The sequence below is a fragment of the Mirounga leonina genome, unplaced genomic scaffold (genome assembly GCF_011800145.1).
Source record: "Mirounga leonina isolate KUSES-001 unplaced genomic scaffold, KU_Mleo_1.0 Mir_126, whole genome shotgun sequence".
Taxonomy (NCBI): Eukaryota; Metazoa; Chordata; class Mammalia; order Carnivora; family Phocidae; genus Mirounga; species Mirounga leonina.
The window spans coordinates 15624418-15641555 of NW_023270314.1; the positions used below are offsets into that span (position 1 = coordinate 15624418).

General features: G+C 42.3%; 1 protein-coding gene across 2 annotated transcripts in view; it reads left to right on the forward strand.

Moving 5' to 3' along the window:
- GNS (glucosamine (N-acetyl)-6-sulfatase) overlaps window positions 1–14510 on the forward strand; it is a 55432-nt gene extending 40922 nt beyond the window's left edge. The window contains exons 11-15 of one of the 2 annotated variants that reach the window (XR_004678728.1): window positions 6404–6511; window positions 7454–7564; window positions 9112–9272; window positions 11854–11983; window positions 13924–14510. Coding sequence is in view for 1 of the 2 variants with exons in the window: in XM_035002223.1 (XP_034858114.1) it covers window positions 6404–6511; window positions 7454–7564; window positions 9112–9272; window positions 11854–11932 (459 nt within the window). In the remaining variant the exon portion in view is untranslated. Of the gene's footprint in view, window positions 1–6403; window positions 6512–7453; window positions 7565–9111; window positions 9273–11853 lie in introns of both variants that reach the window. The other variant, XM_035002223.1, reaches the window with a different exon arrangement.
- The last annotated feature ends 2628 nt before the right edge of the window (window positions 14511–17138 follow it).

The window sequence follows — 17138 nt, forward strand, 5'->3', positions numbered from 1 at the left end:
ATAGATAGATAGATAGATAGATAGATAGATAGATAGATAGATAGATAGATAGATAGATAGAAATGTCTGTTTAGGTCCTTACCCACTTTTTAATTGGACTTTTTAAAATGTTGAGTTGTGTGAATTCTCTGTATATTTTGGACATTGACCCTGTATCAGTTGTATCATTTGCAGACATCTCCCATTTAGTAAGCTGCCTTTTCACTTTGTTGGTTTCCTTCACTGTGCCAAAGCTTTTTAGTTTAATGTAGTCCCACTTGTTTATTTTTGCCTTGTTGCCCTTGCCTGAGGAGACAGATCCAAAAAAATATTCCTGTTTTCTTGCAGGAGTTTTATGGCCTCTGGTTTAACATTTAAGTCTTTGATCAATTTTGAGCTTATTTTTGTATATCGTGTAAAAAAAGAAGTGCTCCAGTTTCATTCTTTTGCATGTAGCTCTTCAGTTCTTCCTAGACCATTTATAAAAGAGACCATCTTGGGGCACCTGGGTGGCACTGTCAGTTGAGTGTCTGACTCTTGGTTTCGGCTCAGGTGGTGGTCTCTGGTTGTGGGATTGGGCCCCATGTCGGGCTCTGTGCTATGTGGTGTCTGCTTAAGAATTTTCTCTCTCGGTGCCCCTGGGTGGCTCAGTCATTAAGCGTCTGCCTTCGGCTCAGGTCATGATCCCAGGGTCCTGGGATCGAGCCCCGCATCGGGCTCCCTGCTCGGTGGGAAGCCCGCTTGTCCCTCTCCCACTCCCCCTGCTTGTGTTCCCTCTCTCGCTGTGTCTCTTTCTGTCAAATAAATAAATGAAATCTTTTAAAAGAAAAAAAATTTTCTCTCTCTCCCTCTCCGTCCGTCCCTCCTCTGATCTCTCTCTAAAATAAATAAATCTTTAAAAAAAAATTTTCCCATCTTTTCCCAATTGTATATTCTTGAGTAATTGACCGTGTAAGTCTGGGTTTATTTCTGGAGCTCTATTCTGTGCCATTGAGTGTATGTCTGTTTTTGTGCCAAGTACCCTATTGTATTGATTACTATAGCTTTGTAGTATACTTTGAAATCAGGGAACATAATTTCTCTAGCTTTGTCCTTTCTCGAAATTGCTTTGGCTCTTCAGGGTCTTTTGTGGTTCCATACAATTTTAGGAATATTTAGCCTAGTTTCTTGAAATGCTGTTGGTAATTTGGTAGGGACTGCATTGAATCTGTGGATTCCTTTGGGTAGTATGGACATTTTAACAATATTAAGTCTTCCAGTTTCATGAGCATGGTATATCTTTCCATTTATTTGTGTCATCTTTGATTTCTTTCATCACTGTCTTACAGTTTTCAGAGAACAGGTCTTTCACCTCCTTGGTTAAATTTATTCCTAGGTATTCTTATTGCTGAGATTGTACATGGGATTGTTTTCTTAATTTCTCTTTCTCATAGTTCATTATTAGTGTATGCAGAGACAACCTATTAATGTATATTAATTTTGTATCTGGCAACTTTACTGAATTCATTTATTCTAATACTTTCTTGGTAGAGTCTTTATTGTTTTCTATATATAGTTTCCTGTTGCCTGCAAATAGTGAGTTTTACTTCTCCTAATTTGGATGCCTTTTATTTCTTTTGCTTGTCTGATGTGACTAGGACTTCCAATCCTGTGTTGAGTAAAAGTGGCAAAAGTAAGCATCCTAGTCTCATTCCTGGTCTTAGGAGAAAAGCTTTCAGCTTATCACCATTGACTATCATGTTAGCTGTGGTTTTGTCATATGTGGCCTTTATTATGTTGAAGAATGTTCCCTATATACCCATCTTATTATAAATGGATGTTGAATTTCATCAAATACTTTTTTTTTTTTTTTTAAGATTTTATTTACTTATTTGACAGAGACAGAGAGAAGGACACAAGCAGGGGGAGAGGGAGAAGCAGGCTTCCTGCTGAGCAGGGAACCCGATGCGGGGCTCCATCCCAGGACCCTGGGATCATGACCTCAGCTGAAGGCAGATGCTTAACGACTGAGCCACCCAGGCGCCCCTCTTTTTCTTTTTAAGATTTTACTTGAGAGAGAGGATGAGCAGTGTGGGGGAGGGGCAGAGGGAAAGGGAGAAACAGACTCTCTGCTGAGCAGGGAGCCTTATGCGATGCGGGGCTCGATCTCAGGACCCCGAGATCATGACCTGAGCTGAAGGCAGACACTTAACCAAGTGAGCCACCCAGGTTCCCCTGATTTGTAGCTTTTTGTTGATTGATTTGCAGGCATTAAACCATCCTTGCATCCGTGCAATAAATCTTACTTGATCATGGTTTATGATTTTTTTTAATGTATTACTTAGTTCAGTTTACTGATATTTTGTTGAGGATTTTTGCATCTATGTTCATTAAAGATATTGGCCTGTAATTTGGGGGGGTGGGGATTTGTCTGCTTTGGGTATCTAAGTAATGCTAGCCTTACAGAATGAGGAATTTGGAAGCATTCCTTCCTCTTTGATTTTTGGAATAGTTTAAGAAGGATACATATTAATTCTTCTTTAAATATTTGGTAGAATTCATCTGTGAAGCCATCTGGTCTTGCATTGTTGTTTGGTGGGAGTTTTTTGATTACTGATTCAGTTTCATTACTAGTAACTGGTCTGTTTAGATTTCCTGCTTCTTGATTCAGTCTTGGAAAATTGTGTGTTCCTAGGAATTTATCCATTTCTTCTAAGTTGTCCCTTTTGGTGTAACTTCTCTTTCACTTCTAATTTTATTTGGACCCTCTGTTTTTTTCTTGATGAGTTTGACTAAACATTTATCAATTTTATCTTTTCAAGGAACCAGCTTTTTTTTTTTTTTAAGATTTTATTTAATAGAGCATGAGCAAGCACAAGTAGGCAGAGCAGCAGGCAGAGGGAAAGGAGAAGCAGACTCCGTGCCGAGCAGGGAGCCCGATGTGGGACTCGATCCCGGGACTCCAGGATCATGACCTGAGCCGAAGGCAGACGCTTAACCAACTGAGCCACCCAGGTGCCCCAAAGAACCAGTGTTTAGTTTCACTGATCTTTTTATTTCCTTTATTTTACTAACTTTGGGCTTTGTTCGTTTTTTAGTTTCTTTAGGTGTAAGGTTAGATTGAGATTTTTCTTGAGGTGGGCCTGTATCACTATAAACTTCCCTTTTTTTTTTCCTTTTTTAAAGATTTTATTTATTATGTGTAGGTCATAGTGAGCTAGTTTGATTCATCATGGAAAAGGATTTTATTTATTACAGAGCAGTGGAGGGGGGAGGTAGAAGCAGGGGGTGGGGGGGGGGAGCAGACTTCTGGCTGATCAAGGTGCCTGATTCGAGCCTCAATCCCAGGACCCTGGGATCATGACCTGAGCCAAAGGCAGACGCTTAACTGACTGAGCCACCCAGGTGCCCCTAAACTTCTCTCTTAAAATTATTTTTGCTGTGTCTCCTACATTTTGAACTGTTGTGTTTCCATTTGTCTCAAGGTATTTTTTTTCTCTTATTTCTTTGTTGACCCCTTGGTGGTTTAATATCATGTTGCTCTTAGCCTGAACATGTGTTTCTTCCAGTTTTCATTTTGTTTAGCTCTTTTTCTAAGGTTTTTGTCTTGTTCTTTTCTTTGGAACATAGTCTGTCTCATGTTGCCTCTGTTTAAATATATTTGTTTCTACGTATTAAGTGGATCAGTTACATCTCCCGGGCTTGAAGAAGTGGCTTTAAGCCAAAGGTATCCTAGGGGACCCAGTAGGGCAAACTCCCCTGGTCACCCAAGCCATGTGTCCCAGGGATGTCCCGTGTGGACTGTGTGCACCCTCCTGTCACGGCTGGGGTACAGTTGGTGTGGACTCAGTGGTGTGCAAGGCAGCTCTCTGGTACAGCGGGCTGCAGTAGCTGTGGGCAGGGCAGCCTCCTGGAGCTGTGGCTGCAAAGTCCAGCTAACTGTTGCAGGCACTCTCGTGTGCGGAGCTGGACCCCCCAGGGCAGGGGCACTAGCGCCAGACAAGGCCTCCCACTGGGTGTGGCACAGCAAGAGGTCACTTGGGAAGGTTCTGGGGCTGGACGAGGCTGCCTGCCAGGTGTGGCAGGGCTAGCATGTTTCTTAAATGAGCGATCTTGTCTACTTGTCCCCATAAGGCCCGTTTAACTCTGGGCTGTTTTTAGTAAGATTTTGCCATTCTTGTAGATATTTATGACTTCAGGAACCATAGTTTTTAGACATAAAGTATGCAAGTGTGCACTTGACTTTTTAGAGTTTCAGGTTCTAAGACTTTGGATTTCTCAGAGCCAATCTAAATACCTAAAAGGTGCCACTGGGTCGGGGGTTGGTGTTTTACAGTGTACGTTGTTGCATAGAAATTTTCTTGGAAGTTGGTGGGATGGGTTAGATGGATGGTTGGTCACCCATGACCGATTTATCCTATCACAGGAGTCGTCTTGGGGATGACAAACACTGTAAAATACTCGTGTCCACCAATTTTTGTGGCTTTTTGGCTTCCAAGATCCTCATTAGCAATAGCTTTTATCTACACAAAAGATGACAAATATGTACCTTAACATACCAGCAGTAAGCAAGAGAGGTTTACTGGGAACTAGCTAAGAGAGGCCGTGTGCACCACCAGCAATTCCCAGCATGGACTAAACCAGCAAATTCCAGCAAATAGGGACTGTGGGCTGGAAAGAGGTCCCAAGTAACTGGGGAACTGCAGATTGAACCAAGGGCTGGGGAACTGGGTTCTGAATGGAACATTCTGCCAGCTGAAGGTGACCAGCTAAGCCCTGGACCAGAAAGCCAATTAGACTAGGATCACAACCTAGAACCCACAGCCCTCAGAAATGGTGAAAGGACCATGAACTCAAAAATGGGTTTACAAAGAGGCGCCTAGGTGGCTTGGTTGAACATCTGATTCTTGATCTCAGCTCAGGTCTTGATCTTAGGGTCATGAGTTCAAGTCTTGAATTAAAAAAAAGGGGGGGGGGGTTTGCAATTATCTTGCCAGTGGTTCTCATTGTCCCAGAATGCTGTCAGCAGTTTGATTCAGCTCCTGGCACTGCCACCCGATCTGTTAAAAATTTATCCAGTGATTCATGAATCAGGCAGCAACTCATCTACAATAGAAGGTAGCCTCTGCAGAGCTATAGAAAAGGAAAAGTTTTTTAAGGTGGAAAGGGGGTGGATAATGGAAATTATTAGCAAAGAATGCATTGTTTCAGGTAAGGTCACCCTCCCAAGGGGAACGGAAAGGCCTGTGGGGCAGATTACCTCACTAGCGCTAACCAGGTAATTTCAAGTTGACTGGTGAAAGTTACATTCCTGGAGGATTGAAACTGCAACTAGGTCAGGTTAGGGATTAAGTCTTGGTTGTTGGTGTGGGGTTTAGCACAAGTGACTCCTTTTTGGGCCTGCTGTCTCCTCTTTAACACCAGGAACCAGACTTTGATTAGTTAAGGCTGTAGACCATTTTAAGAGCACATTCTAACCTGATCTCCCTATCTCTCTCTACCCCATCTCTAGACTGCTACTAGGGTGACTTTTCTAAAGCACAGCCTTGATTGTGTTCCTTCCCTGATTAAAAACCTCCCATTGCTTCCCACCACCTGCTATTCTTTACAGAACAAAGGGGCAGCCTCCTGTCAGCACCTTTTTCTCTCTGGTTACCACCCCATCTCCATTCCTTGTCTAAAAGCTGGATTTCGGGAAACCTTACTACCAAGTGTTCTTCCTTCCAGTGCTCATATTGTCCTTTTGAGCCACAACTTTTATTACTTTAGCCTTCTTCCTTTCATCATTGTGTGCCTGTCTTAAACTCTCCCATTTCAAATGCTGTTGCTTCTTTCCTTTCACTCCACTAATGTGCAGTGAATAAATGAGTTCATATATGTGTGGTATCTTCATTCCGACTAAGAACAAATTTGAACCTGTTATAGTCCTTATTAGCACACCAGCTGTGTTTAATATTTTTGTCCTTGTATATAATTGGCTATAAATTTCTTCATCTGATGGGTTTAGAAGAATTTTAAGATTTTATTTGTTTTGGGTGGGGGGGGAATGGGCAGAGAGGAGAGCAATCCAAGTGGACTCCACGCTGAACATGGAACCCAGCACAGGGCTTGATCCCATGACCCCAAGATCAGACCTGAGCTGGACACTCAACCAAGTACACCACCCAGGTGCCCCTAGAAGAATTCTTAGATAGAGTTTATAGTTTCCATTCCCAACCTGTTTCACAGAAGTATTAATGCTTAAAGCATTTTGACTATCATCTGTAAGTACAAAACATGCTATTTAGAAACCTTCATCTGCATCAGGTTTTGCCATTCTCTTTAGCTACTGAATGAATAGTCCCAACTAGTTTTGACTCCCACATCCCCTTTAGCAGAATATAACTTTGTGATCCTCATCACAATCTATATGCCTCACAGAAACCACTTTTGCTCTTCCTTCCAGAAAGGTGCCGGCAATCTGACTTGGCGATCAGATGTCTTGGTGGAATATCAAGGAGAAGGCCGTAATGTCACCGACCCAACCTGTCCTTCACTGAGTCCTGGAGTATCTGTGAGTAATAGCTTGAGCTGGTTTAGACAGTTTTCTTACCAATAGCACAGCAAGGCATAGATTTAGGTGTGTCAAGTATTAAAACCCTTAATCTGAGTCTTGGTCCTCTTTCACTTGACTTTGTCACTTGACGTAGAGATTATAGACAAGACAAATTTAGTAATCCTGAAAATGATGTTTCTGACCTATTGTCAGAATGTGCACCTTGAATTCTTGTTTTTGTAACAAGCACATGTATCTACCCATATTCTTAGTCATTTCCCTTCTTGTTTTCCTACCCTTCCCAATAGCAGTATACCATTGTTTATGAGGGAGGTTATCAGTGGCCTTCAGTAGAGATACAGGGTTGCCACAGTTATATGTAACTGCCATCATAAGTGTCTTGCTTGGTGGCAGCCAAGCTGGTCATGAAGGTGGTAAGAGCAGTATTGGTCTCACTTTGGATATGGGAAATAGGAAAGTCAACTCCAGAGAGAAGCCTGATACCAAAGTGTAAGGAATAGTGAAGAACCAACCAAAAGTTGGTAAGGAAGACATGCAGAAATAACTTACCTGCAGCTGATTCCACAAAGCTCACTTGAGCCTTTTTCTCCAACCCATTAAGACGACAGTTCCTAATATACCTTAGACATGACTCCTAGGAGATTGATTTCGTCTCCTTACCATCCATCCCATCCATTTTCCATTTGCTCGCTACAACAGATTCTTGTCATGAGATTAGCAGACAGTGATGGCAAGAGTCTACAGACAAACATGTTCCTTAATCAAGTTAGCTACAAGGAACAAAGCCACACATCTATCTTTGATTTACTTCTCTGTGGAAAGTTTCCTAATTTCTGTCCAGTGGTAGGTCTGACTTGAGGCAACTTGGTTGCCCCTGTAGGCAAGTGGTATTTGTTACTACAGAACTGTCCTGATTTAACTTTCTCAATATCCCTACAGCAATGTTTCCCAGACTGTGTCTGTGAAGATGCTTACAATAACACCTACGCCTGTGTGAGGACCCTGTCGGCGCAGTGGAATTTACAGTATTGTGAGTTTGATGACCAGGAGGTAAGAAGGCCCTCTGCCTCCCCCACCCCTTTGTGTCCTAGTGCCAGTGCTCTGTTGGCTGGACGTGGTAGCAGAAGAGCAATTCCAAGGATGTTCCCTAAGGAAGATAGGTTTCTTATCTATACTTCCACTTAGGCTTCCTTCAGTTAAGAAAATAGAGGGGCGCCTGGGAGGCTCAGTCAGTTAAGCATCTGACTCTTGGTTTTGGCCCAGGTCGTGATCTCAGGGTCCCGAGACTGGGCCCTGCACTAGGCAGAGTCTGCTTGGGACTTTCTCTCTCCCTCCCCTGCTGCCCTCCCCCCACTCACATGCACTTCCTCTCTCTCTCAAATCTTAAAAAAAAAAAAAAAAAAAAAAAAAAGCCGCAAAGCCATACCGCACTTCTCTAACTGTGCCCTTTCCAAAAGGGATTTTCTCCACTCCCAGCACCACCCAAACACACTTTAAATGCACCGTCCACTTGCTCAGATTGCTACATGCCTGGTCTCTTGGCTTCCCTGATAGTTTGGGGTCAGAGTAAGACACCTCAACTTCTATGGAGGTAAAAGGAGTCAGAACATTTGCTACTTACAACCAGCTTGTTCAGAAACTTCTGTCCCCACAACAGCGCATTCCAGAGCTGCTCAAGTAGATCAGCAGTGGGGCATCAAAAGCAAGACCAGGAGGCCCCATCCTTGTACGGTGGCTTTTAGCCACCAGAGATCATTATGGATTGTCTGAGGATCTCATGCCCTGCAGTCCCTTGTGGTTTCATACTGTTTATCAGCATGTGCTCATCTGGCATACACATCTGCTATATGGAGCCGATGCTCATTGTGTTTCTCAGAAATGGACTTACCACTTGTTTGCAGCTCATAAGCACTGTGGACAGCAGCAGCAGAGCATCGTTCAGAATCAGTTCTTGTTCCTCCTTTCCCCCATAATGTTTACGTGTCATCTTCCTAGCCTGTCACTTGGAGAATAAAGTACGGGGGCAGCGGGGGAGATAGTGATATTAGATCTATCCAGTGTCAGAAATAATGGGATTGTGTCCTTTCCCAATTGGCGGTGGACATCCAAAACTGCTTTTTAAAACAGGAAACTAGCATCTGTACAACACAGGTTAGAATACTTTCATATCTATTCTTATTTGAATCTTAACAATTCTAACGCAAAAACCTTCAAATGTCAGCTCTCACTTTTGTTAACAATATTAGCAGTCTACTTTCTGAGCCTATTTCAGGGTCCTGCATTCTGTTCTCTGCTTTTATTATAAAAGGTAGTAAATTTGTCCTCCTATCTCTGCCGAAAGGCACAGGGGGTGCTGGAGGCCCCTTCCCAGCACGTGGGCCATGGACCCTGGACCTGAAGCCCTTTAACCCTGAGAACAGATGCTCCGTGGTCTCATGTTTACCCTTGGGCTCTCTGAGGATGTTGAGACCAGATGATGTTCTCCCAGGCACTGCGCTTATCCACCTCTTCCCTTCCCATTTAGAAATCATTCACATGAGGAGTACTTCAAATATAATGCTTGTTCTTTTCTTTCCCCCATGTTCACATTCTCGCAGGTATTTGTAGAAGTCTATAACCTGACTGCAGATCCAGACCAAATCACAAACATTGCTAAAAGTATAGACCCAGAGCTTTTAGGAAAAATGAACTACCGGCTAATGATGTTACAGTCCTGTTCTGGACCAACCTGTCGCACTCCAGGGGTGTTTGACCCTGGGTAAGTTTCCCTTGTCTTCGATGGCTCTCCCAAGTTGTCTGTAGCAATCATGCCATCCTTGAAGGCAGAGGCAGCCTGAGGGGCCCTTTTGGCTTTGAGCTAAGCTGTGTTTCTCAGTGTTCTGCTTTATGGTAGGAATCCTGTGTCTGTTGTGCTGACAAAATAAGTTCTTTGAAACTTTTTGCTCTCTGGTTCCAGTTGGTGCTTTACATGGAGGCTTAGCCCTGACCCCTGCCGCGTGTGGCTCTTGTCGGTTGCACAGGTGACAGGTGGAGCTTTTTTAGAGTAAGCCGACCAAGTGCTGCCCTGTTCCCTAGCACTTCTGAGATGATATGCCTTTGTTCATTTCTCAGAAACCCCAATTAGAGGAACTGGAATGCTTGCCAGTAAATTTAACATGCTAAACACACAAAATGAATTAGAAGGCATAGACTCTGAAATGTTGAACTACATAAAACCACTGTAGTATATGAAGGCAGAGAAGATTTTCATCACCTTCTAAGCCAGCTCTGTTCCTACCACTCATTCCTCTGAAATAGTAACTTTTCACCAGTGACACTGGGTCTCAGCATACCATGAATTTGAGCTGCCTATGGTAAGAAACCTGTCATTTTATGCTTGAAGATTATGAGATCTAAAGTTGAATTTTCACCAGGAAAGGATTATTTTAGTTCTTATTTTGATGGTAGGGAAGATTGATATCCTGTGCTTGATGGAAAGTACTAACTTAAGTAGTAACTTAGTTATTTAGCTTTGTCTAAAATGTCTTCAGTACACATTAGAGAGTAATCTATGCGAATGAGCAGAGATACTGGATTATAGACAGTTTATTAAAGAAATGTAGGGGCAGCTAGGTGGCTTAGTCGGTTAAGCGTCCAACTCTTGGTTTCGGCTCAGGTCATGATCGCAGGGTCGTGGGATCGAGCCCTGCACTGGGCTCTGAACTCAGCTCACAGAGTCTGCTTAAGAGTCTTTCCTCCTCTGCTCCTCCCCCTGCTCTCGCTCTCTCAAATAAAATTTTAAAAGGAAAAACATTTTTGCTTCTAAATGCCATATATAGAGCCAGCAAGATGTGGAGGCCAGCAAACTAAAACTAGGTGACAATAATATAAAAAGACATTTATCATAATTTTATATCACTTAAGCTTTTTTTATATGGATAACCCTGTTAATCAGTCAGAACGCATCGGTCAAGCGTTCTCACTGCCCAGTTTGGAGCTTTCCTCCAGGTTAGTGAAATGCAGCCTCACTTACACCAGTTCCTTGAAGTAGGAAATTCATTCTCTCAAGTAAAAGGCACAAGACTTCTAGTTGACACATGATGATTTTGCAGTTTCCAACAGCTACTGTGCTCAGAGTGTTTTATCAAGTAAAATTAGATGTCTATAGCAGTCTCTGGATGACTCTTGGGACTTAAATCCATCCTCAGATGGAGCCTGAGCATCAGGTCTGAAGTGTTAGGACTTAACCAGAGAACTTCCAAGCAGTCGCTAGAGCCCTGAAGGCAATTTGCCCAAGGGTCACAGTTAGAACTGATACAGCAAGACCTCGTGACTCCCAGGCAAGCTGTGTTTGTTGTAACTATAATTTGTCTTGCTCACGTTCTAAGAAGCTTATAACCGAGACTGTAGATGCTGGCTTTACTAATATTTAAACCACCTGATTTCTTTTTAAATTCCTTAGCAGTAGCTTATTCTTTCCCACCAAACACTTAGGCCTATAGAATCCTCTGAAAATGGGGGTCAGTAGACTAGATCCTACAGGCTCCCGCCATCCAGCCACCACCCTTTGAAAATAGCCACAAACATTCATTTACATACAGTAACAAAGTTGAGTCATTGGGACAGAGAGTGTATGGTCCCCCCTGGTTCTAAAATAATGCTAAATAGTTTATTCCAAGAGATTGCAGGATAAAAGTAAAATACAATGTTCTGTCTAGCCTACACATGTAAAATGTCTTTCCAGCCGATCTACCTTCTTTAATTTTACCACCGAACAAAGAGTAAAAGCTGAATGGTAACTTGACACTTGGCCAACTTACAGTGTGTGCCAGATATTTCATGTGAGTTACACTCCTCGCTATTTTATTGGTAGCCAGAGAGGCTAATGACTTACCTGAGTTCGTAATGAGCCAGATGGAAACTTGTGTCCGAGGTGCACACCTGTGCTCTTACCTGTCATTCTGTCTGAACTGTGAAGTAAAGGGCTCTGGTAGGGCTCCAGCAAAGGCTGTATTCTTGCCATTAGGCTGCTTTAACCAAACTTCAGGATGCCTCCAAACCCCTCTCAAAAAAAAAAGGGGGGGGGCAGCTCACATCTTGCCTCCTCCTAATGCTTCTCAAGATTAATCTTACTTGTTTTTCCTCCTCTTGGCTTTTTACTACATTGTTTTGTGCTTGCTTCCTTGTGCTGGAAATGCTCTTCATTATTCAGTACTTCTGTACTACAGACTTTGCCACTCGATTCCTTTCTGGTGATTTAAGTTCCTTCTCTCTTCCTTCCTGCTATCCTTTCCACTGAACATGCTGAAGGAAGTGCTCAGCGGCTAACTCGAGTTAATGTGACCCGTTTCCTTCCCCAGATACAGGTTTGACCCTCGGCTCATGTTCAACAGTCATGGCAGGGTCAGGACGCGAAGGTTTTCAAAGCATCCTCTGTAGCGACGTCTGCAGCTGGGTCCCCGCACGCCTCTGCCTGATGGAGTGATTGTAGTAGGTATCTGTAGCTAGTCCTCAAGACCACGCCTGGAAGAGTTTCTGGACTGGCTCTCAGTCCTGTTTGAAAGAGCAACCCAATCGGCAGACTTCCTTGTGCAAAGTGTTAAACTGTGAACTCTGCCCTTACGTCAGGAATGGCTGGCCCTGGTCCCTTCACTCAGCTAATCACGAATGCTCCTGAGGTCTTCGTTCTCACCATACCCTTTCCTGGGGTTACAGTTCTTGATTATTCCCCATGTGGTCAGAGTCTGAATTTGTAAATCCACTCAGATAAATGGCAATACTTGGGGGGCGGGGGAGTATTTTACAGCTTGACTACTTCACTATCAAAAATACCAACATCACATGGCTTGAATAACCATCAGAGCAAGAACAAGTACCACCATTTTCAGATTAGTCACAATGTGGTAAGGTCACAAATTCAAAACCCATCTGTCAACCAAACACTGTTTTTTGTTGTTGGGTTTTTGTTGTTTCGTTTCTTCTGCATTCTGGGCTGGTGCTACACTGATATAGAACAGTCAGTTTTTGGTAAAGGCTAATTCCAGGTGGTTCTAAAAGGTGATAGCCATCTCCTTTCTGGTGGCTGCTAACTACATGCTAACCACAAGTGGGAATGTCTCTTCTTTTGATAATTACCCCTCTGAGATCTGAAAAACAAAGTGGCTTAGGTATCTCAGCGGAGAAAGAACTTCCAAGGGTTGGTGAAGGTTGCATTTTCTGAGGGCCTGCTGTAGACAGGGCTCTTGGGTTGACAGGCTGAAGGGCTATAGTTGAGATAGAGTAAGTGCCTGTGTAGCAGGGAGCCTGGGTTCAGTTTTGACTCTGCATTTTGTTGACATTCTGTTCATCTGGTATAGTTGATGCGAAGTTCCAACTGCTTTACCCTAATTCCTTCCCTTTTAGAGAAGTTCTTCCTGAGTGTTTGGAGTCTTGGGTAATTTGGGCCTCACTCACTGTTCCCCGGCCAAAGTCAGACCTTGTTGAGATTTCCTCACTGTTTAGAACACCTACATTTGTAGGTTTCTGGGCTCAAAGACCAGTCCTGTTTCTATTGTTTTCTTCACAGGAAAGCTAATCTGTGGTGGGACGGCAGAGGGAGGAGGAAGAGCTGTGGTTTATAACCTGTTCAACTCAGGCAATAGTGATTTTAGCTTTATTTAAGGTCTTAGGTTGAGCTTTAAGCACTTTGTAAGACATGGCTGTAAGCAACTTCTCTGTCCGAACTCCAGATCTGGAGCCATGTTGGGTTAATAGCCATTGGGTTTGTTCCTTTACCTCATGCAATCCCAGTAACTGTGGTGGTATTTAGAGGTGAAATCGGCAAGTGAAATGAACACCTCTGCTGTGAATGTTTTAGGGAAAGAAATTCTAAATATTTTGTAATTAAAAGCAAACTACAATGTTAAATATGGGTATCAGCTTTATTCTACACTTTGATTCTTAACATTAATCAGTCAACTTCTACCTTACTGAAAGTTGACCATAGTTATTCCCGAATAAAAAGAAACCAACTCTTACCAGGTCTTATATTGTGATGTCCTATTATTCAGTTTTATGATGCTGGTTCCTGAGAGCCGGCAAAGTCATAAGAGTGACACAAGTCCAGCTGCCCATAGTAACCCTGCCACACTGCTCTTAACATTCCGCGGACTGCTGTTTGGGTGGTGGGGATGGGATGCCCACTCTGTGTACCTCTCCTGTATCTGGTACATTTCCTACTAACTTGGGAATGGCCTATAATTCGACTTTCTCTTAGACTGGCTTCATTCTGGATCTGTGCTAAAATCATCTTTCATAAAGAGGACTCAGTTCATAGCCTAGCAAACTTCAACACACTGAACTTTTCAGAATGTATATGTACAAGGAACACATTGCAAGCCAAGTCTCTTAATTGTATGAATTTGGATTTTGATTGTTTTCTCTTTTACAAGGCCAGGTCTGGACTGGTTGGTGCCCTTCAGAGGAGAAAACTAACCATTAGAAAAGCGACCCAAGGCCACAGGAATGAACAGAGATTTTTGCCTTACAAGATTTCCTATTAAAATCTCCCCCCCCCCAAATACCCAGTGGGGAACCCCTTTTGAGCATCTTTGAATTTGTCCAACGGTACTGTTGCAAAATACATTTTAATTGACAATATTAAGGATTTTGTACAAAATAGTGACAGTAGCCATGGAAGTTACATCTTAATCTGTGAGAAACGTTCTTAAATTTATTTTTGGTGTCTAAGGATTAAACAAAATAAGATGGATTGTTCCACAGTCCTTATTAAGAGAAAGCAAAGGCTATTTCAGCTGATCCGCCAATGAATTAGATGGGCATATTTGGGTTTTTTACTTTGACCACCACTTAGGTCCCATGACCTCTGTCAATTCCTGTGTTTGTGTCATCTGTTCCTAGAAGTTACTCTGCCCTGGCTTTGTGTCATCTCAGTCACCTGACTTAGAAAGTGCCCTTCAAAAGACCCTGTTCACTGCTGCACTTTTCAACAAATTAAAGTTTATTTCTGTTCCAGTGGGAATGTGTCCTTTGTTTTAGTCCACAAGTAGTAATTTTGACAAGATTTCTTTTTTTCTCCCTTGACGCCGGTTAATCTTTTCGTCACTCACCTAGGACTCGAGACGGGCCTTTCCCCCTTGGGTGCTTTACTCTCTACCTAGAAAGCTCTCCTGTACATGCTCTCTGACTGACCGATAGCTTTGAATGAGCTCCATGGAGAAGAATGATAAATCTTTATGCATTTACAGCTTTGCAGGAAAAAAGTCTAAGAACTTCCAAGGTGCTTTCCCTCGAGGTCCACTCATGTGATGCACTGCCCTAAACAAAGAAGGACTTTAGACAGGGGTTGACAGACCTGTTCTTCAAGGGATGTCTCTGTCACAACTACTTTCCTCTCCTACTTAGTGGTTATGTTTGGTAAATTTTATTTACCAAAACAGGCCAGAATTTGCCAATCCCTGACCTAGATGGTTGCCTTTTATCTTACAAACTATGAAAACCAGGTAGAAAAACAAGATGTCAGAGGACACCCGTAAAGTTGCCAGATCACTATCAAAAAAAATAATTTGAGGGGCAACTGGCTGGCTCAGTGGTAGAGCATGCAACTCTTGATCTTGGGGTTGTGAGTTCGAGCTCCACATTGGGTAGAGAAATTACTTAAAATCTTAAAAAAAAAAAAAAAAAAGTCCAAACAGAAGTATATTTTTATATACTTTCCTAATGCTTAGGTAAATTCCAAAAATGTAACTTGAGTGTATCACAAGGTGAATCCAATGAAAAAGAACATTTCTTTGTATAGACAAAGTAAGGCTAAGTACAGACTCTACCAGATCGCTTTTTTAAGATTTTTTTAAGTAATCTCAGGGTCGTGAGATCAAGCCCCACATCGGGCTCCACACTATATAGGGAGTCTGCTTGAGATTCATTCCCCCTCCATCTGCCCCTCCCCCTGCTCATGTATGCACACACACTCTCTTTCCCCCTCCAAAATAAATAAATCTTAAAAAAATATATTCTCTTAACTGGCAGGTCTGACTGATGCTGATAGGATTGAGAGATTCAAAGGATGCTTGTAATTAGTATTTATTGTGATATAAGACCTCTGCAGAATAGGTTTTTTCCTTCAGCTGAATTTATTCAAGCTCACAAAGCTAATTAGAGAATAAGGATTTCAAAGCCATCTTTCTGTTAAACTGTGCTGTCTGATCTAAGAAGGATTTTTCCCTCCTCCGTTATACATGTGAGTGCCTACACAGCCTGGCAGTGGGCTTGGTCATGAAATGGATTACTGTTCCTGACATCTAGGACAGTATATAGACTTTTTAGAGAAAAACTTCCGAACAAGAATACTCTGTCCAGCGAAGTTATTCAGAATTGAAGGAGAAAGTGTTTTCCAGACAAGCAAAAGCTAAGAGTTCATCACCACTAAACTGGCCTTTCAAGAAATGTGAAAGGGACTTAAAGCCAAAAAGGGTGCTAATTATTAGCAACAAAATATAGGAAAGTATAAATCTCACTGGTAAGTATAAAGGTAGTGGATTAATCTCAAAAGTAGTATATGGTTAAAAGGTAAAAGTAATAAAAGTATAATAAGGGATACACAAGATAAAAGATGTAAAATGTGACATCAAGAACATTAAAGTGGGGGGGGGTAAAAATGTGTTCAAACTTAATCTACTTAACATAGACTGGTAGAAATAGAAGTTACCTGTAAGCCTCATAGTAACCACCACACAAAATCCAGTAGTAGATACACATACCACTACAGAAAGTCCCCAAACTACAAAGGAAGAAAGCAAGAAGAAACAGGAGCTACAAAACAGCCAGAAAATAATTAACAAATGGCAGTAAAAATAATAAAGAATGTTAAAAATGGCAATAAGTACATACCTATCTAATTACTTTAAATGTAAATGAGCTGGGGCGCCTGGGTGGCTCAGTCGGTTGAGTGTCCAACTCAATCTCAGCTCAGGTCTTGATCTCAGGGTCATGAGTTCAACCCGCATGTTGAACCCCCCACACCCAGCATGGAGCCTACTTTAAAAAAAAAAGGTAAAAACTAAATTCTCCAATCACAGAAAACACAAGAACCGTCTACATGCTGCCTACAAGGGACTCACTTCAGCTGTAAGGGTACATACAACTAAAGTGAATGGATGAAAAATTTGGATAGTCCATGGAAAGGGGCCAAAAGAAAGCAGGGGCATACTATACATATATCAGACAAAATGGACTTTGAAACAAAAGCTAATAAAGCAGGACATTACATAATGGTAAAGGGGTCAATCCAACAAGAGGATGTAATGTTTCTAAACATTTCTGTAACATTTATGCACCCAACATAGGAGCATCTTAAATATATAAAGCAAATATTAACAGACTGCAAAAAAAGGCGGGTGGGGGTGGGGGGACTTGTCCCTAATACCTGGATTTACAAGGAAACTAATTTCAGACAAAGAAGGGGAGGGTGCCCCTACCATGCAAGGGGTTTCCTATCCCATTCCACAGCATGGCTGTTAGAAAAGGAGCCAAAACAGCTCCTCTCTTCACACCTCGTTATTTCCAGAACAGCTGTGATAAGCCAGCAACCATGGTAACTGTGATGCTGTGTGACTTCAGAGGCCAGATCACGAGAGACCTGACCGCT